The 22,255-nt window shown below is 32.4% G+C and overlaps 1 protein-coding gene and 1 long non-coding RNA gene across 3 annotated transcripts; one reads left to right on the forward strand and one right to left on the reverse strand.

Annotated features, from left to right (window-relative positions):
• Positions 1-4,440: 4,440 nt before the first annotated feature.
• Positions 4,441-5,910, reverse strand: LOC121219048 (uncharacterized). The gene is made up of 4 exons (XR_005915600.1): positions 5,595-5,910; positions 5,146-5,425; positions 4,966-5,033; positions 4,441-4,883 (listed from the first exon to the last, which is right to left on the reverse strand). It is a non-coding gene; the product is annotated as an uncharacterized lncRNA (long non-coding RNA).
• Positions 5,911-13,727: 7,817 nt separating this feature from the next.
• On the forward strand, positions 13,728-17,431 carry LOC107954917 (uncharacterized). Of its 2 annotated transcripts, XM_016890609.2 has the most exons (4): positions 13,728-13,998; positions 14,957-15,206; positions 15,962-16,191; positions 16,288-17,431. In XM_016890609.2, exons 3-4 carry the CDS (start codon positions 15,963-15,965, stop codon positions 17,094-17,096), a joined length of 1,038 nt encoding a protein of 345 aa, XP_016746098.1. In that variant the 5' UTR covers positions 13,728-13,998; positions 14,957-15,206; position 15,962; the 3' UTR covers positions 17,097-17,431. The 2 variants fall into 2 exon arrangements, with proteins under 2 accessions (XP_016746098.1, XP_040952440.1); XM_041096506.1 differs by having other exon boundaries at positions 15,962-17,431.
• Positions 17,432-22,255: the final 4,824 nt, after the last annotated feature.

Consider the following 22,255-nt stretch of genomic DNA (forward strand, 5'->3'; position numbering starts at 1 on the left):
CCTCCAAAATTTTACTCCCCTCTATTTATTTTCCCTCAAACTTTTATTCCTCAAGACTTTTTATTTTTCCCCTAAACTTTTACTTCTCACCCTTTACTCTCAAATAAAAAATCAAAATTATCCAAAAAAAATTACTAAACATAAATAGTAATAATTTTATTTATATCTACTATTTATATTATTAAATTAAATTTCACATTTTATATTATTTATATTATTGAATTGTTTAGTCATATTGAATATTTATATTAAAATTGAATTATTAATTATGCCATAAAATATTCGTGTTAAAATTTTATATTGGTATCAATTTTACATTTTATTTTTAAAATAAATTTTATTAAAAAAATCATATTTTTACATTTAATATATTTTTTAATTCTAAAATATATAGTGACAAGAATCTGAAGATAATTGAAACAACTAAGCAAGCAAAGAAGCTAACCAATATATAAAAAATTAATAAATAAATTATGAAGTGATGAAAGTTACTAAAAAATTTGATTAAGGTGGACAAATTTTATTACGATGGGTGACAATGGTTACAAGGACCCAAAATTATTTTTTAAAATTTAACTCGAACAAATATATTCGATTCGATTCGATTCGAATTCCATCTCACTCGACTTGATTCAAGAAAACTTCAAATAAAGTTAGGACGATAAAATGAGATTCGAAGACTCGATTAACTCGAAAATTTTTGATTCGATTCGATTCGATTCGATCGAATGCTCACCCCTACATGTAAGTGTTTTCGAATTTTAATTTGGATTCTTGATTCTTTATTTGTTGATAAAGCTTTTAAAGTAGTTGTGTATTTCGAAATTGAGTTTCAAATTGGTTGAGTTCAGTCAAATCGACTGGTTTCCGATTTTAGAATTGCGTTCTAAAGTGTATTTCTGAACTATATTGTTTGTGGGTCAATTTATTGGTCGAAATTCTCTTTTTTAGATTGTTTCGGTATGGTTTGGTAACCACACGGGTGACCACACGGGCGTGTGCTACACACATGAGATTCACACGGTCGTGTGATTTTGGGAATTAGGGTTTTTAGATGATTTTTGGTGACACACGGTTGTGTAGTTGATATTTGGGGATTATTATCGATTTGCACACGGGCGTATAAGATTTCCACACAGCCGTGTCTACCCTGCACCTTATTTTGCTAATTTTGGACAGTGAGTTACACGAGCTGTTCACACGGCCATGTAACTTGGTCACACAGGCATGTGTCTCCTTCACACGAGCGTGTAGACCCCCGTACGACCTAGGCCCTTCCAACGGCCGTGTGACCCTGTTTCGCAAATTTTTATTCTGTGTCGTATTTTGAACCATTCTAGTTCTTATGTAGTCCAACGTTCATTGATGCCTCTATAAATGTGTTGGGATTCTATTTTTCGCTTAGATTCGAGTGTGTGTTTGCAAATATAGGATTTAAGTTAATTGTTTGTTCATGTGTTTAGATGATGTGATAAATGAATTAAGGTATTTTTTTATATCGTAAAACTAGTAAAACCGATTCTGAAATTGACTGACTGAATATGAGCTTCTGTATCTTTGAGTCTATTAGTGTTTGGTGTGCATTCATACATTTGTATAAAATTGGGGGTTTTTGGTTGCGAAGAGAAGGAATATTGATTTGGGCAATTTTAACTGCAATATTTATGTACAGCGATTTATTGCACTATACTATCCGTATACCAGCTCAGTTGTATACTTTTACTCGAGTGACTTAGTTCCACTATATGTGATGTGTAGGTTGGATGAATCTATTATGGTTCTATGTGGTGTGTAGGGTGGACGGGCCTTCTGTATCCCTTATATGGTGTGCAGGGTAGACGAAGAGATGTTTAGTTGGTTGGGTAGTTGTAAATTAATGTGAATAGTCTAACGTGTAAAATATGCCATTATGGTGTGTGTGTATGATTACTAGAAATTACTCGTAAGATGGAGTACTGATACTTGTTGTTCGTTCACTGTTTGTGTGCACATATTAAATATTCATTTTGATACTTTGCCTGTTGCTTTTGTTTATAATTTCAGACTCACACTGAGCTCATGTAGCTCATTCCTTAGTTTCCTCTCTTTCAAATAAATTTTGTGTTAGAAGTTGGACTCGACAGCAGAAGGTTTCAAAAAGTTTGGTTTGATTCGGTTTAGTTAAAACTTTTATAAGTCTATATGATTGGTTTTAAGATTTTTTGTAAAGTGATTATATAAATTGTGGTATGGGTTAAGGTTTGAACTTTGCGTTAAGCTACGTGATTTCGATTTTGAACAACATATTTTTCGCACAATTTCTAATTTGAAACTTCGAGATACATTTGGGAACATTGATGCATTTTTGAAACTGTACAACAAGAAATTCCTAAATGTTTTAACACCACTTAATTGTGGTTTTGAACCATAAATTGTTAAACGATTAGTACGATTTTAGCAAACTGTATTCGAAATGAGTTCTAAACATTTCTTTTTATAAATTGCTTTTGGATCACTTCGATGGTCAATGTAACCTCCGAGATTCGATCAAAACTTCTGAGCAAGTTTTAGGGTGTTACAAATTGATTCGTGAGACAATTATTTTGTCTATTAAGTCCAATTGGAGAGACACCTTATTTTAAGTATCAGAGCAAATGAGATATTATTATTCAAATTGAAAATATATTTGGACATGACTCAAGTTGAATTTATCCTAAATACGTTTATGAATTTATTCACTTATGATGATCATGGTGTGACTTACATCATTTTTGAGTCAGTAAATAACAATATGTACCTAACTCATATACTTTGATATACTGAAAGCTTGTATTCCATTGGTCTTGGAGTCGAAAGTTGGTATGTTGAATATGTGATTTATGTATGACATGATTTCGCTCACAATAGTAAAATTCATAGCTCAAAGAAAGAGTAAATAGTATCATCTCACCAACATTACATAGATTATGAAAAAGGAACATGTCCCTGTATTGTTCATCAAGGATAAATTATTGTTATTACTTTTTGTTAGTAATAATATTTTTCATTATGAAAAATGCAATGGTAATCATATTGGGCAAACAAATTTAACCCAAAGATATTAAGTATATTACACTAATGACAAGGTATTGGAGAAAAACAAAAAATCTAAGTTGTTTTTGTAATGGTATATAATGAGAGATTAGTCAAGGTGCTTTTGGATTGACTTCATGACTAAATAATGTTATAACTAATAAATGAAGAGTCGAAACTTGATTACAAATTATTTAAAATCTAATTATATATGTTTCATAGATCCTTTCGTTAGCTCAATACAACTCTGTATGGAATGCAATTTAAAACTGTTATGATAAATGAATGAAAACGATGAATGAGAAATAGATTTCATGAATTACAATTCACAAGATATTCATTTTCTCAATAGGAACAAAAGATGACTTAAAAATTAATTAATATCTTTGGATTATTATTTACTTGAATGTAATTAAATAATTGAGTTCAAAGCGAGAATTAAATTATTTACTCATCATAGTTTTACTAAATAGGTCAATTAAATTTATTTGGCTAAAGGGGTATATAGGCCCTTAAACTTTCGCGAAAAAATCAATTAAGCTCTTCCACGAAAAATGATCTCAATTAAGCCCTCAAGCTCTCAAATTGCATCAACTTTTTACCAATATTTTTCGCCTTTGATCATTATAGTGCTGACATGGTCATTAACGGTGTTGACATGGCACTGCATGTCAGCAATTGCTAATGTGGCAATACCACTTCAGCTGTCACATTAGCAAAACATAAAAAAAAAGTCAATTTTTTTTTAAATAAAAAACTTGAAAGAAAATTTTTTTATTGGAATTGTCCAAATTCATTCATTTTAGAACTTAACTTTAAAATTTAAAAATTATTTTTTAAATAATAAATTTGTAAAAACATTATTAAAATTTATAAAGAGTACTAAATAAAATTAAAAAATTAAATATTAATAAAAGTCATTTAAAAGCTAAAGCCCGGATGAATATGAACCTATGGTTGTCCAAGTTCACATTGAACCTGAACAACAGTATGTCCAGATTCAATGTTAACTCCATTTCCAATCTAATGCATAAGCAAAACGGTGGTATAAAATCAACATTACGCCTTGTCTAATGCATTGCCTTGATAATACATGCACTGTCACACGTCACATACAACTCTACCCTTAAATGAAGGTCCAATTTAGAGAAGTAACACCATATTGATCCAAGATGATGCTCGGGTGCTTAAAACGAAGTATTATCCTCAATCAGATTTTATGCAAGCAAATTTAAAGCATGGTGCTTCGTACACTTGGACAAGCATTTGGTCAGCTCAAAAAGTGTTAGAAGACGGGGGTGTGTTGGCGAGTTCGATGGGGTGATAAAGTTTCAATTTGTAATCATGCTTGGTTACCGAGTTTGATTAATTATAAATTAAGCAACGCAGTTCGAAACCTTGATGTTTCTATATTTGCCGATCTAATTAAGAGAACTTTTAGTGAGTGGAAAAGAGAGATTATTACCAATACCTTTGCAGATGTTGATGTGGCCAGGATACTTCTAATCCCGCTGGCAGCGAATCCTCAGCAGGACGTGATGGTGTAGGGAGGTGAGTCCTCAGGAGAGTTCTCCGTTAGGAGTGCTTACAAATTTTTACAGACAAGTATTCCTATTCCTATCCTAGATGAATTACAAAATGCATCTAGAGAATTTTACAAGCAACTTTGGGGCTTAAACCTACCATCTAAAATCAAGATTACAATATGGCGTATTTCAAAAAATTCTTCCCTATGCTATCAAATATGCATAACAAAAGACTAGTTGCCGATATGATGTGTCCAAGATGTGGGGAGGGTGCTGAAACTATGAATCATGTTTTTAGGAGTTGTCCTGTTACAAAGGTGATATGGGTGTTAGTTGGTTTTCCTGGGATCTTATTAAATTCAATACAGGACATGTTCGAGTAGTTTACTTGGGTTTTCAACAACTGGTCAGTACTTCAACGCGTATCATTCTATTGTGGTCTGTGGGTCTTGTGGACTGCAAGAAACAAATTTATGCATGAACATTGTGCTAAATTGGCGGTTGACACATCAAGGTTCATTCAATGATACATTAAAGAAATAGAAGGCGTCAAGGAAAAGGAGGTTACCAGGAAGGTGATCTATGCAAAATGGAAGCCCCCTTCAGGAATATGCATCAAACTTAATTTTGACGCAGCCTTTGATAAGGATTTTTTTCAAATCTGGGACGGGGATTGTAGCCAAAAATGCGCAAGGGCAGGTGATTGCATCACGTTTAATACTCCACTCAAACGTGGGCTCAGCATTTGTAGCAGAAGCCCTCGCATGTTCATGGGCAGTTAAAACGGGGTTAGAGTTGGGGGTTACAGAAGCAATTATCGAAGGCGATTCTCTAACGATTATCAAGAACTGCAATAATATGTCCCCAGATAAGTCTGAAATAAGAGCTCACATCCAGAATATACAGTATCACAGTAGCAGATTTCTCTCCATACAGTTTAAACATGCAAATCGTGAAGCTAATCAACTCGCACACAGATTAACAGTTGAAAGTTTGAGAAATGGAGAGGAGTTTTACCTGGAAGGAGCGGTCCCGGGCTTCGCAAGGAGAACGATGGAGGAAGAGTGGATTCGTGAACCAGATTGAAGGAATAATGGGGAAGTGTCTTGATCCCTAAGGAGCAGAAATGAGAAAAATCATTTCTGTGAAAATAGGATTCCCGAGGAATGGGGTGACTTTTGTTTATTTTTTAAAATCTATTTTATTTTCTTTTAATGTTTAAATTATTTTGCTCTGAGCCGGTGAGTGCTAAGGCTCCTAGTGGATTTCCAAAAGGAGAAAGAAATACACCAAACAAATTTTATAATTTAAATTCAACGCTTAGTTTTTTAATTTATCAAATAACATCTTATTGTTAATAAGATTTCATTTTAGTTTGCGGCAAAATCTCGATAATATTGAATACAAGGAAGTTGCAAGAAATTGTCTGCACCCATATATACATATATATTTCAATTCAAATAGCAATATTAAAATCATTACATTTGAAATAATATTAAAATATTAAAATTTATAATATTGCTAAAATAAAAAATATATATAATTTTTTCAACGAAACAATAAAATTAATTTATATTGAATTATCAAAACTTTTTGTTGAAGAATATTTCTATATTTAACTCCCTTTATAATAATCGTACTTGCTTACCAAAATTTTGTTAGAAAAAGATACTATTTTACGCCTATAACAATATTTGGTGTTTTGGTTATTGATTTTCTAATTTTCACATTAAAAATTATAATATATTAATAATATTAAGAAATGAGATTTAGATGATATATTTAATAAAATTTAAAATGTAATTTCATTTATTAATATTATTTTAATTCTCAAAAATATTTTTTATTAATAAAATGTCATTAATATATATTTTTGTAAAAAAAACAATTTATTGAAATAACATTTTAATTAAATTTTATTATTTTTTAAATAAAATAAATTTTACTAAAATTTGAGAAAATAAACTATTATAGAAGTATCATCCTCTAAGTAGCCTAGTGGAGGTATTGTACTCAGGGTGTCTATGCTCGATTTTAGCCCCGAGTTTTTGTCTTCCTACTACAGATAAAGGCTGAACAAGTTCATGGAGTTTCAACCGAAGCACCTAGGTTCATCAATGAAATGTTTTATCACTAGTGTTCTTACCTTCTAAAACCCTTTAAGGGCTTGGGTTCAAACCTTATCAAGGCCAAAATGATAAAATAGTTCTTTGGTAGACTTTAGGAGTTCTCCATAAACTCCTTTAGGCTCTCCTCGAAGTTGGGCTAAAACTGAGTATATAGACACCTAGGGAACAATGCTAATTGTTCGAGGTTTAGATTGACTGCTCAAAAGACTACACTTCAAAAACTTATTCCAATAAGAGAGTCGAGTCCCTCCAATAATAGCTAACTATATTTTTGAATAAGCAATTTTTTAAGCGAATCTATACTATTATGCTTTTTTTGTAATTCTTAACAATAATGACTAAATTATCAATAAATGCCATTTTAAAAAAAAAATTATCATGTTAGGTCATTTTTTTGGAAGAACTACAAGAATAGGTCGATTTACAGAAGGTGAAATTCAGAAAAAGGTCTAAGTGGAAGCGTTTTCAAGTGATTTACAGAAAAACACTTTCAGCTGGCAGCACTTTCAGCCACATCAGCACTAAAAGTGGCAACACCAATGTTTTTTTTTTAATTTTCTGGTGCCACCTAGTAATGTGGAAATGAAACTTACAAAATAGGTCTTTATATAGATCCCAAGTCTCATTTCCCTTGTTTTCTTAATGTGGGATATGGGTATATATAGACTCATAATCCATTTGCAGCTTGTTTGTAGACAATGTGAAATTGCTTAATCTTTCAACTAACAATATAATATTAAAGACTATACTTAATTTTTAATTTAGATTAAAGGCTATACTTAATTTTTAATTTAGATTAAAGACTATACTTAATTTTTAAAAATTAAAAGTAAAATTTTATATAACATTAAACTCTAACAAAATAAAACATTATAAACTCTTATACAAATATTATCGTTAAAAGACAATCCAATAAAAAAATCTAGATGCGTTTTTTTTAATTTCACCTAAAAACACTTTCGTAAAATTGGCCTATTTTCATAATCCTTCCAAAAAAAGGTCTAATATGATAAAATTTAAAATATTTTGACATTTATTAGTAATTTAATCCAATAATAATTAATTTTAATTTTAATTTCAATTATATAAAAATAGTTAAATTTCAATTGGGAGCGTATATATACTACTACATATTTATGTGAGATTTAAAATTTATGGTGAAAAAAATGAAGTAAATGTTATATATTTTAATAAAATAATTAATTAAATAAAAGAACACTTAAAGTAAATAGAGAATTTTTTCGTCTCCTCTTTTCATTTATAAAAGAGCTATATATAAGCCATTGATATTCAATGCAACATAAACGAATGAAGCTTATTTGACAACTTCATTAACTCATACATTAAGCATCTTTAATAATGAATGAGGGGTTTTAACTCATTACTTTCATAAATGTTTAAAGGTTATAGACATCCATTTAATGTATTTACAACACTCCCTCTTGGATGTCCTTTAAATAAAAATGTGTCCCATTAAAACCTTTATTAGGAAAAACCCTGTGGGATAAAAATCTAATGAAGGAAAAAGAGTACACAATCTCCTGTTACAAGTTGCCTTGTTAAAAACCTTTACAAGGAAAAAGAGTACACAATCTCCTGTTACAAGTTGCCTTGTTAAAAACCTTTACCAGGAAAACCCAATAGGACAAAACCTTGGTTAAAGGAAAAGAGTACAATGTGTTTTAGACTCCCCATAATGGCAACATCACATTATGTCTTTGAGTCGACGCATTCCAATATTGTTTCGTAGTCTTTTAAATGTTGAAGTTGGCAATGCCTTGGTAAAAAGATCTTTTAAATTATCACTAGAACGAATTTGTTGAACTTCTATGTCACCTTTCTTCTTAAGATCATGAGTGAAGAATAATTTTGGTGAAATATATTTCATTCTTTCACATTTGATATAACCACCCTTTAATTGAGTTATACATGCTGCATTATCTTCATATAAGATAGTTGACATATTTTCCTATAAAGGCAAATTGCATATCTTCTGGATATGTTGGGTTAATAACCTTAGCCAAACACATTCTAGACTTGCCTCATGCATTGAAATTTTTTTAGCATGATTTCAAGAGGTAGCATCTAATGTCTGCTTTGTCGAACGCCATGATATGGCAGTACCTCTACATGTAAATAAATATCTCGTTTGAGATCGACCTTTATGTGGATCTGATAAATATCCAACATCAGCATAACCAACTAATAGGGATTTTGAATTATTTGAATAAAATAACCCCATATTAATGGTCCCTCTGAGATATCTAAATACGTGTTTAATTATATTCTAATGTCTACATGTTGGAGAAGAACTAAATCTTACTAACAAGTTTACAACAAAAGCTATATCAGGTCTTGTGTTGTTTGCAAGGTACATCAATACTCTAATGACACTTAGATATGGTACTTCAGGACTAAGAAACTCTTCATCATTCTCACAATGACGAAATTGATCTTTATTCACATCTAACGATCATACAACCATTGGGGTACTTAATGGATGTGCTTTATCCATATAAAATTTCTTTAAGATTTTTTTCGTATAAGTTGACTGATGGGCATAAATTCCATCTTTTAAATGCTCGATCTGCAGGCCAAGATAAAACTTTGTTTTTTCAAGATCTTTCATATCAAATTCTTTCTTTAAATAATTTATTGCATTTTGAAACTCTTCAAGAGTTTCAATAATATTTAGATCATCAGCATAAATAGCAATTATCACAAAGTTTGATCCATACCTTTTTATAAAAACACATGGGCAAATTGGATCGTTTTTGTAATCTTCTTTTAACAAATATTCACTAAGACAATTATACCACATACATCCAAATTGTTTTAATCCATATAAACTTTTCCTTAATCTGTTTGAGCAATTTTCCCTAAAAACTCTATATCCTTCAGGGATTTTAAATCCTTCTAGGATTTTCATATAAATTTCACTATCAAGTGTACCATACAAATAAGCTGTAACAACATCCATTAGACGCATGTCAAGTTTTTCACTTACTGCCAGACTAATAAGGTATTTAAACGTGATTGCATCCACTACAATAGAATATGTCTCTTCATAATCAATAACAGGCCTTTGCGAAAATCCTTGTGCTACAAGTCGTACTTTATATGTTACAAATTCATTTTTCTAATTTCGTTTTCTCACAAATGTTCATTTATATCCTACCGGTTTTACATATTTAGGTGTTTGGACTATAGGTCCAAAAACCTCACGTTTAGAAAGTGAATTTAATTTTGCTTGAATTGCGTCTTTCCATTTTGGCTAATCTTTTCTATTTCTACATTCCTCAATAGATTTAGGCTCAAGATCCTCATTTTCTTTTACTATTTCAATAGCAACATTATAAGCAAAATTATTGTCGACAATTATATTTTTCGGTTCTATTTTTTTCTTGAAGTAATATAACTTATTGAGATTTCTTTGTTATCACCATTTTCAGGTACCTAAACCTCTTCTGGGTTTTTTATTAGTTATATTATTGGCCTCTTCTTGGGCTCTTGTCTCCACAATATTACCATCTTGAATAATTTCTCCTTTCATTTTACGAGGATTTTTATCTTTGGAACTAATTGGCTTTCCAAGCTTCAGGCATGGATTACTTTCTTTTACACTAACAATTTTCCTTATTGGGATATCAATTTGTATTGGAGCATTTTCAGCTGGTATGTGAGATTTTGTAATTCTCTTTAGGCCAGTAAATGAATCTGGCAGTTGATTGGCAATGTTTTGCAAATGTATGCTCCTTTGAACTTCTTGTTCACATTGACTTGTGTAAGGATCTAATTGAGATAATGATGATCCATTCCATATAATTTCTTTTACCAAATGCATTTTCTCTCCCCCTAATGTTGGGGATGTTGTTTCATCAAAATGACAATCAATAAATTGTGTAGTAAATAAATCTCCAATTAATGGTTCAACATATTTAATTATAGAAGGAGATTCATAACCAACATATATTCCCAACCTTCTTTGAGAACCTATCTTTGTGCATTGTGGTAGAGCAATTGGAACATATACTGCACATCTAAAAATTCTAAGATGGGAAATATTTGGCTTCTGACCAAAAGCCAATTGTAATGGGGAGTACTTATTATAACTTGTTGGTCTTAAGCGCATAAGTGCTGCTGCATGCAAAATAGCATATCCCCAAGCTGTAACAGGGAAATTTGTTCTCATGAGCAATGGCCGAGCTATTAGTTGGAGGCGTTTGATAAACGATTCAGCTAAATCGTTTTGTGTGTGAACATAAGCTACAGGATGTTCAACTTTTATCCTAATTGACATACAATAGTCATTAAAAGCTTGGGGTATAAACTCACCAGCATTATCAAGACGAATAGTTTTGATTGCATAATTTGGAAATTGTGCTCTTAATCTAATTATTTAAGTAAGTAGTCTCGTAAACGCTAGGTTACGAGTCGATAATAAACACACATATGACCACCTACTAGATGTATCTATTAATACCATAAAATATCTGAATGGTCCATATGGTGGATGAATGGGCCCTCATATATCACCTTGAATACGTTCTAGAAATGCGGGAGATTTAATCCCAACTTTAGCTGGTGATGGTCTAATAATCAATTTTTCTTAAGAACAAGCAACACAAGATAAATCTTTGAATTCAAGAATCTTTTGGTTCTTTAATGGGTGTCCAATTGAATTCTCAATGATTCTTCGCATAATAATAGATCCGGGATGGCCTAATCGGTCATGCCAAATAGTTAAAAAATGTGGTTTTACAAACTTCTGATTTGTAGTAATATGTGACTCAATTGCACTAATATGTGTATAATATAAACCCGATGAAAAAATAGGTAGCCTTTCCAAAACACATTTCTTTCCACATTCAACATTTGTAATATATAGATATTCAATATTTTTATCTTTGAGTGTCGTATGTGTTGTAGCACTATTTGTAAGACACATGTCTCCATTGATTTTGTGTTCATCAAAATTTTGTTGAATATTCATATTCTTTATAAAAACAAACAAAATATAATATGAGAAACATTACAAATATTTATTAAATATATAAATTATTCTTTATGCAAGAAAATAAAACATATTTAAAACAACATAAAAATGTCAAAATAACATCAATTTGTCTAATGATTCTCAAATAAATTTGCACATCTAGGTGAGTTATATTATTAAGGTCATTAAATTTATCACCCTTGTAGGCACAGTTTTAGTATTATAGTGAATATCTTCATATTTTGCCTCCATTTCATCATTTTGGGATATAAAATTTGTCTCTATATGCTTTCCCTTTTTTTTAATGGATGCTTGATAAAGTTTTACTAAATGTTCAGACATACAACATGTACGTGACCAATGCTCCTTCATACCACATCGGTAGCATATATTCTCAACAATCTTTGAAGGATTATATTGACCACTTCTTTCTTGCCTTTCATTGTTATTATTTTTCTGGTGGTTAGAAGTATCATTGTTATGACCACCATGATAACGATTACTAGTACGTCCTCAACCACGTCCCGTACTACGTCCACGACCACAACCGCGACCTCTATATTTTCTATTTTTATAATTTTTGTGTACTGCTACATTGACTTTAGGGAATGGTGTAGAACCAGTGGGATGAATTCCATGATTTTTCATCAACTCATTATTTTGTTCAGCCACCAAAAGGCATGAATCAATTCAGAATACCTTTTAAAACATTTTTCACGGTATTACTGCTGCAGGAGCACATTAGTAGCATGAAAGGTTGAAAATGTTTTCTCTAACAAGTCCTCATCAGTTATGTTTTCTCTACATAATTTTAGTTGAGAACAAATTTTGAAAAGTTCTGAATTGTATTCACTTACAGTCTTAAAATATTGTAACCGTAAGTGCATCCAATCATAACGAGTTTTAGGGAGTATCACTGTTTTCTGATGGTTAAATCGTTCTTTCAAAATTTTCCACAACTCAAGAAGGTCTTTCACAGTGAAATATTCCACTTTTAATCCTTCATGTAGATGATGACGGATGAAAATCATTGCTTTTGCCTTATCTTGATTAGATGCTTCTTTATCGGTTAATATAGTATTTCCTAGACCTTTAGCATCTAGGTGAATTTCGACATCTAATACCTATGACAAATAATTTTTGCCTGAGATGTTTAAGGCCGTAAATTCAAGTTTGACAAGATTTGACATTATAATCACTTGAATCAAAAATAAAAAAATATTAGTAAAATAATAAGCATTCTCAATCGTAAAATAATTCAATTATATATATCAAATTTGCTAAATAATAATATGTATGTCAAATATTGGCATAGAGAAGAATAGTCATGATAATAACTTAACACAATTTACATTAATTGAAATTTCTTTTAATAAAAAAATATGTATATATAATTATCATTATTAGATTTGAGTTGTAAAAATAAATGTGCAAATGTTACCCAAAGAAAAAATTTCATCTAGAAAATAAAATAAAAGAATTATAAAAATACGTATACCGTATATAGTTTAACGGGAGTTATACGGACAAATTATATAAAGTGAAATGACGTGAACTTCACTATGAACTCGTAGAAACTTGTGCTGATAATATATTATAAAATAATTAATTAAATAAAAGAACATTTAAAGTAAATAGAAAATTTTCTCGTCTCCTTTTTTTATTTATAAAAGAGCTATATATAAATTATTGACATTCAATGCAACATAAATGAATGAAGTTTATTTAACATGTTCATTAACACATACATTAAACATATTTAATAATAAATGAGAGGTTTTAACTGATTACTTTTATAAATATTTAAAAGTTATAGACATCCAGATTATAAGAATTTTCTCTCATATATTGGATTCCACTTGGAAATAATCAGCATCTAGCCGCCGAGCCGACAGAGGATGAGGAAGAAGGAGCTAGTCAGATGCCAGGTCATCTATGCGGGACCCGGAATGGTTGAGACATTACAGGGAGGGCACGTGTAGGAAACCCATCAACAACAATGGAGGCGGGTGTACCCGATGAATTCCTCTCTCTCACTTCTCATTTCTCAACTTCCATTATCTTTCTTCTTTATCTCTCTTTCCTTTCACCGCCTATATAAAATTAATAATTATATTAACTTTTAAAAGGGAGTTTGCTGCTGTTAAGTCTATTTTATTCAATTCAATTCTCATTAGACATTTAGTCAGATTTTTTTTTCTCTTTTACGGTGCTTCTACCTTTCCACGCAATCTCAACTCCCCCCTTTTAGAGATCGGATAATTTTCAGTTCTCGAATTATTTCCCCTCTGTATTTGTAAATCCTCACCTTTTCCGCATGTTAATTTGTTAAATTATTTTTCATGTTTTTTGCTTTTTTATTTTTGGATTGATGAACTGATTGATCTCTGTTATATGACCAATAGGGTGCTTTGATTTTCTGCCTGTAATTCATAAACTGATGTTGTTTGGATCGTTTATCCTGATAAAGGAGGAATCTTTTTGGGTGGTTAGGGTTAGGGTTTGGGATGTTTTGGTAATTGCTGGGGAAGGATTGGTATTTTGATAACATGATATATGGTGGTTTTCGGATTTTGATTTTAAGATACTGAATCTTCCCCGGGGGGGGGGAATTAAATCTGGAATTTTGGAATCTGGAAACACCTATTAAGACTCATTATGTTCCGGGGAACTTGTTTTTTCATTTTTAGAAAGCAACTTATATATATAAATGTATGTATATATATATCTTTACTGTAAATTTGCCCTGAGGTGAGTTTTGTATTTCAATACGAGGCTATAGGATTAAGGGTAGCTGAGCACAATTAAGAGCAAAATTGTGTTATTCAATTATTATTGGATGAGAATTGAAAAGATGTTCTTTAGGTGCTCCTGAGCAACTCTATGATCATTTTATTCGAAATTTCACCTTTGAAGAAGTCTTACTCGTGGTGTTTGGGGAAGTAGTTATGAATGAATTAAAAAATTTTGATTGTTTGAGCTGATAACTGTTGTATACAATTGTATTCTCATGTTTATCACCAAGTAATCTGGGAAATAAATCTCATTGAGCGTAAAAACTTTATGAAGGAAGTACTATTCAAATTCAATTGATTGTTCAAACTTCAAACAACTATTTTAACCTTTGCCTCTATGCTGCACTATCTGCATGGTTCCTATGCATTTTTCTTCTCTCTATTGATGATTGATAAAAATTGTAGATTGATATATATCAAAATTGACAATCTCTTCTGGTTTTTGTGGCCCGAGTGCAGGTATGATAGCTGTCTGGTTCAAGACTAACACTTAGTTACTTATTCAAGGGTTCTATTTGATCAAGTTTTCTAGGACTTTTTACATTGCATTATATTGTTCAGTGCTTTGGAGCTTTGCATCAGGATTTGTCATCTGATTTTCTTTGTACAAGTTAACAAGTGACGATTCTATAGTTTTCAGTTCGCGTCTCACAGAGATACAGATTACAGAAGACTGCGGTAGGAAATATATTCAAAGTTCAGTGTCCTGGTAAGTTTATGTTAAGATAAAGACGAATTAATCTCTTTATGTTATGAAATTATTGACAGTGGGTGGCATGTCTCCCATTTGTAGATTGGCATATTTATCACTCTTCCACGTTGCTGTTGTTTATAATTCATATGGGCATCTAGGTTTACTTTATGTTTAGTGGCTCTAGGTAAAAATAAACTTTCAGTGGACTCTAAATGAGCTAAAATAGTTCATAGCTGATGCTGTTTGTTCTGACTTATATGATGCACTTAATTTTATTTGCCTTGCGCGTGTGTGTGTGTGTTTTTTTTTTGGGGGGGGAGGATCTTACTGGAGGACTTTATAATATCTAGCCGGTGCTGGTGGTTGATCCCTATAAGGTTTTTTGAAATGAGCCGTATTTTGCACCTGAGATTGAGTTTGGTCACTATTTGTGTGGAAGTCAAGGAAACTAGAGGATTTTCATTCCTTTTCCCTTCTGCACCATGCCTTTCCAAGAAATAAAGATGTTGGGGTTTCTGGGAATGTTTTCGGGTTTCCTTTTTTTTTTTTTTCTCTTTTTATGGGACCTTGGGTGTATTTTATGGTCTGCTTCTTTTCTATTGTTTGACGTGCTGCCATCTTTTATACCTTGGTATGGAGACTTCTGAAAATTCTCCATGCACGGTGCTAGTTTTGCGGTTTATAATGTTCGTTGTCTAGTTTATCCTTTGATTAATGGACTATTTTTCCCGTTACCTGATGAATTCAATATGCTGAGTAACTTTGCACAGCATGTTCAAGATGGCTGGTGTTAAACGAAGAATAATTACTGATTTGGATGTACGTGCTCTCCATAAAGAACTGGATGAAGTCTCATGTCCAATCTGCATGGACCATCCACATAATGCTGTTCTGCTGCTGTGCAGCTCGCACGACAAGGGTTGCAGATCTTACATTTGTGACACAAGTTACAGGCATTCAAATTGCCTAGACCGATTTAAAAAATTCAGGGCTAATTCTAGTAAGAGTCCAATATTACCTCATCCCTTCCCCCTAAACCCTCCGAATTCTAGTACTTTTGATTTGAACTTGGCATTAAGAACTGATTTTGTTGAAGGTAATGGAAGTCAAAATCTGAATGAAACCAATAGCATGGCAGGAGGATCAGAAGATAATATCCGAGAGCCAACTAGGAATCTTGATTCACAAGGAGAAGGTATTATAGAAATAGCAGACTCTTACTCCTTCCGGGGAAGATCTGAATCCGAAGATGTAGATGCTGAGAATTTTAAATCTAGTTTGAAATGCCCTCTTTGCCGAGGGAACGTACTTCGCTGGGAGGTTGTGGAAGAGGCCAGAAAGTATCTAAATTCGAAGAAGAGAACCTGTTCTAGGGAATCTTGCTCCTACTCTGGAAGTTACCAGGAATTGCGTCGGCATGCCAGGAGAGTCCATCCGACAATACGACCTTCAGATATTGACCCATCCAGAGAACGAGCCTGGCGCCGCCTTGAGCACCAAAGAGAATACGGTGACATTGTAAGTGCTATTCGATCTGCCATGCCAGGTGCTCTTGTGGTTGGAGACTATGTTATTGAGAATGGAGATAGGTTGGCAGCTCGAAGGGAGAATAGCACTGGTGAAGCAAGTTCACCATGGTGGACTACTTTCTTTCTGTTTCAGATTGGTTCAGTCGACAATGTTGGTGAATCAAGAGCCAGGTCCAGGGTTTGGTCAAGGCATCGACACCCTGGAGGAGCTGTATCTGAGCGGAGGTTCCTTTGGGGCGAGAATCTCTTGGGTTTGCAAGATGACGATGATGAAGATGATGTGCGTGTAATAAGTGATGTAGGTGAAGATGCATCTCCAAGCCCAAGGAGACGCAGACGCCTGACGCGGTCAAGGTCAGATGAAGATCTGTCATGAAATATATCAGATAATTTTTGCAGGTAAGTCTCAGTTGCTTGACATTATTTCGAATGGGATTTATTTCGAACTGCTTTTCCCTGACCCGGTTGGTAGTATTCATCCCAAGTAGTGTGCATAAGCTTTTGCTGGTCTCAGAATCCACCATCTTGTGGGTTTCTAGTATGTGTCATCTGGAATTATGTATTCAGACTTTTATGTATTTTGGCTTTAGACAAATGTATTTAGATGTACTGAAGCTCAAACCAGTATTTCTCTTCACTGGTCCTGCATTCCTAAGGGGTCTTATACTGGCATTTACTCTTGTGCTTTATATTATGGAAAATTATTTGGTACAGGGTTAAATGAGTCAATTCCGATTCATTTTTATCCATGTCTATTACTGGGCTTTTAGACGTTGCGGAACCGGTCCCATTAAATAAATCATTAGTAATTTTTAAAAATAATTATTAAAAAAATTAGCAGATCTGGTTCAATCTGTTTAATAGTTGGTTCAATTCTCGATTCAATCAATGGTTGGTTTTCGTTTGGTTTAAACATGCATTAATTAAAGCAAAATTTGAGAAATCATTACATGTTTTCAGATTATGATTCACGAAAATGAATGTCAAGTTTATTTTTATTTATAATATAAGAAGCTTAAAAAGAGTTGTTAATAGAAAACCCCAACAATTTATTACGTTGCACTTGTAATTGTCAAGTGTGAAGGTGACTAATTATGTAGCTCATCGATGCCCCTTGCCCATGGAAGGTGGTATAGAACCAACAAAAATACCTTTCTACATACATCAAGGACACAATTGCATTGTACGGGAACATGATTAGAAGAGAAAACTAAAGAAGGTTTTGTGTTTTTGATAATTCTGATGAAAAATTGAATCTGCAATCCTTTTCCTTTGAAACACACCATCCAATGTAGTGAAGGCAATATACCTATTTCAAGTTTAAGGTGGCCTTCGAACCAATATATCAATATTGCTCCAATTTTTATATCACGTGATCTTTACAATTTTTAGCTTATTTTTAGTTTATCGGGTCACATACGACTACCTATTTTCGTTAATAATTTTTAGTATATTTATTTTGATAATTAATTTCTTATTAAGGTAAAAAAAAAAAAAACCAACGTGTGTTCATTTGGAGCAAAAATTATTCCAAAAAATGTTTTTCATATTTTCCGGTGTTTGATAAAGCATGGCAAAGTGGGTGTTTTCCCGTAAAATGACTTATCCCCTATTGTCATTTTACGCTTCCTTTTCTTCCCCCCTTCACTCCTCTCTCCTTGGAGTCTTGTCCCTCACCGGTAATATCGACGGTGACCCACGATGCAATATCAGTGATACTGACGGACCCATCTCCAGATACTTCCTTTGAGATCGTCGTCCTGGTTTTAGACCTCAAGCTCATTGGCCATCGTTTCATATTCTTAATTCCCATGATCTTTTACAGTTTTACTTGCTTTTATGTTTTCCGTTTTTCTTAAACTACTTAATAGCTAAAAGTCAAGGGGTTTTGTTTGAAGGTTTAATGCTAGTGATGGAAAGATGAAAGTGAGAGCCATCTTTTCATCAAATATGTTATCTGCTATAAGTTCAGGTAGTACCCAAAACACAGGTCTTGTAAGGATTCTTGACTATACCTTTTATGTCATTCTCATCAAATTTGTTCTATATGATATAGTTTCTAGAGCTCGATAATCAAAACTGTTATGGGTTTTCAGATGTTTGATTGTAACAAAATGTGAGGTCGTCTCTCCTGCAATCGGTATGGAAATCAAAGTTGAAGTGAATACTTTGAAGAAGCAAAGCTTGAAAATGTGGTCAAAACAGAAGGGGCTGGTAATTTCAAGTCAAAGCAAGAAATGTGAACATTTTAAACTTGTAGAAAAAAGGGTTCTAATCAATTTAATGATTAACATGTGATGTCAAGACATCTTGCATTTGTGCTCTGTGTTATGTCGAGTTTATGTTATTTATTTTGTGCTGTGTACATGTTGTCTATTACATATCGAAAGATACTCTCAAAGTTGCAAAGAAGCAGCTTAAGATTGTCCAGAATGACGACGTTTAACGAGAATTCTGTGGTGGAAGAGGTTATTAATGAAGAAAAAAATATTCTTCAACTTTGTTCCCATTGATTAGTTGGGCCATTACGTTAATGGAAGAATTCTTCACCATAAGCTAATGGACATGTAATCACTTACTGTTTTACTTTGAATTCAGATATTATTGGAGTTGTCCAGAGTGTTACTTCAACAAGGAATTAGTATCAGTCCTCAACTTGTCCAAGCATTCTACATCTCTTTTGTATTGATTTGTAACCTATATTTGTTTATTGGAGATTTAGGTCTTGGATTTCATGTAAGCTTTTAGCATTTCTTCACTTAACAATTATTGCTCATTGCTCTTAAGAAATTATAAATTTATAAAAAGAGGAAACTAGAATGTCTTGCGCTTATAAAATTGCATTGTTAATGCTTTATGAAATTGCCAATAAATATTGCTAAAAAATTACTATACAACTTGACATTTGAGTGATGAAACATTTATAGAAACATTTATATGAGCATGTTTACTATGCTATGATGAAATTGTTTTCTAGCAATTATGAAAGAAATGATTAATAATATTTCGATGTTTTTATAATACTGTCAAATTGTTATGATATTGCTTTTTTTTATTATTAATGTTGTTTGTTTAATTATAATTAATATTCAAAATTTAGTTTTATAAATGAATAAATAAAATAATAATTGTGAAAATATTTATATTTTGTTTGTTTCAAAAAAAATTTTGGAAGATAAGTTCAGGAAATCCGTCAAATTTATTGACAAGTGCTGAAAGTAACACATTTTAACCTCATTTTTAACATGTTTGTGTTATCCGATATTTATTACGAATTTTATACTCCTTGTCGAAACAATTTTTTAGATTTAAAAAAGAGAGGATCGACTTTAAAAAAAGAAAATGGGAGTCGCCACCGATCTCTTAAAGAGGTGTGATCGGATCACCTTGAAAACGATTTTTTTGGTCTACGAATTTTGAGAAAATAGGTTCGGGAGTCGGTTACGCACAAGGAAGGGTTAGCACCCTCGTAACGCCCAAAATTGGTACCGAATTGATTGTTTAATGTCTTAATGTCGAGAATTTGAATACGATCCTTCCCTTTTTATTAATGTTAATTTTATAAAAGATGTTTGGATAAATCGATGCGGATGCTAAAGACTTTCTCGTCTCAGAGTAATAAAATGTCACACCCAATTCATTAGGACACGACATTTTTAGTCCTCGAGAATAAGCTTGTCTTTTGATTTTCAAAACTCTTTCGGTGAAGTTAAAAAGGGATATTCAATTGCTTTAAGTCAAATGAAAAATTGAAACCCAATACGTTAGGACACAATTTCTCAAAATTCCTAGCATTGAATATAGCCCTTGTTATTATTATTTTTTAAAATCTTCATTTCGAGAAAACTACATGTCATATCCAATACATTAGGACACGACGTATCGAACTCCCGAAAATGAGTTTTTGGTTTATGTGTTTTGATTGAATAAAACTTTCGATTATTTAGATTCAACGAGGAAAATTGGAACCCAATACGTTAGGGCTCCATTCTCTCAAGGATTCTAAATTTCGAGTATTGCGTTATTTGAAAGCTTTTGAATAAAACGATTTTGATATTTAAATAAAATGTAATCCGATTGAATGGTAGTAACTTATTCAAAATGATAATTCGTAAATTACGATACATGCTAGTGAACGATAAATCATCAAATAATGTAAACAAGCAATGGATAAATTCAAACAAGAATATCACAATAATCTCGATCATACAACATTCCAAAAATTAAACGAGTTATTAATCAATCTTAAAAGACATATTGAAAACAAGAGAAGAAATGATAGCCAATAAATTATAAGCACTAAATTTTAAAATAAATATATATGAGTTCATGATAGATTCAAAATAAAGTTAATAAAATAAACACTATATAAATAATAGTATTTAAATGCATTTTTTGGAAGAAAATCGAAATTGATAATATAATGTACACATATTAATTTAAATAAGCATTACATATGGATGAAAAGTTTAATAATAATACAAATAATAATATGATTAATAAGTAATAGTAATATTATTGAATTAATTGATGGAGAAAATACGAAGGGATTAAATTGCAACTAAAACAGAATTTCCAGGGAACAAACATAAATAAAGCCAAATAAGGGCCAATGTCCAATGCGCGAATAACATGGGGGACTGAAATAGGAAATATTCTCATCCCTCCAAAACGCAGCATTTCAACCTGGGCCAAAATGAAACCAAAACAAAATGCAGGGCGAAAAATAAAAAAATGGCAAAAACTGATTTGAACACACCCTAAAAGAGAGAGGACTATTCGCGCAAATTGACCCTTGGGACAAAAAGAGCGGACCCTCCCCCTCGGGTCGGGTCGCGCACGGGCTATAGCCTAAACGACGTCGTTTCATGGCCACCGCAATTGGCTTCGAACGACGTCGTTTCTTCCAGCAAATAAAAGCTAAATTAAGCCTAAAAATCAACTGATTTTGATCTCTTAAAAGAAAAAACTAAGAAACCCTAGTATTTTGCTCCGCCGTTCAACACACAGGCCATTCAAAAGCCTACGAATTCTCCACCCTACTCCGATTGCGATGGAGTGGAAGGAGACTCGGCTACCAGGTAAACGTATTTTTTTTCTTTTTTTCTCTCGTTTCAGCATATGAAGCAATGAAAAAAAAAGAAAACAAAAGAAAAAAATTGAAGCCACCTTTCGAATTTCTGCTCTTGTTTCTTCTCTTTGAATATTATTTTTGATTCTTTTGTATTCAATATGTGTGGAAAGATCGTGTGTAAAAAAGGGATCCTTTTACATTGTTTGCCTTGGCTCTTTATAACCAAAATAAAAAAAATGATCTATTATTGCCACGTTTCGTTTTCTGTTTTCTTTTTCTTTTTCGTTCCCGGTTGTTGCTCTGTTGGTGTTGTTTGTTTCTGTTGCAGGTGTGGCGTACGGAGGGTGGACGTGGCACGTATGGAGGTGCGCGTGGCTGGGGACAACAGCACTGGAGCTAGGGCCGAATGCCTAGGGTTTCTAATTCTGAATTATTTTTGGGCATGGGTCGAATTTGGGCTG

The sequence above is a fragment of the Gossypium hirsutum genome, chromosome D07 (genome assembly GCF_007990345.1).
Source record: "Gossypium hirsutum isolate 1008001.06 chromosome D07, Gossypium_hirsutum_v2.1, whole genome shotgun sequence".
Taxonomy (NCBI): Eukaryota; Viridiplantae; Streptophyta; class Magnoliopsida; order Malvales; family Malvaceae; genus Gossypium; species Gossypium hirsutum.

What these genes read in the sequence shown, in the direction of transcription:
- LOC107954917 (XM_041096506.1), top strand. Translation starts at nt 15,963, where the DNA reads ATGTTCAAGATGGCTGGTGTTAAACGAAGAATAATTACTGATTTGGAT.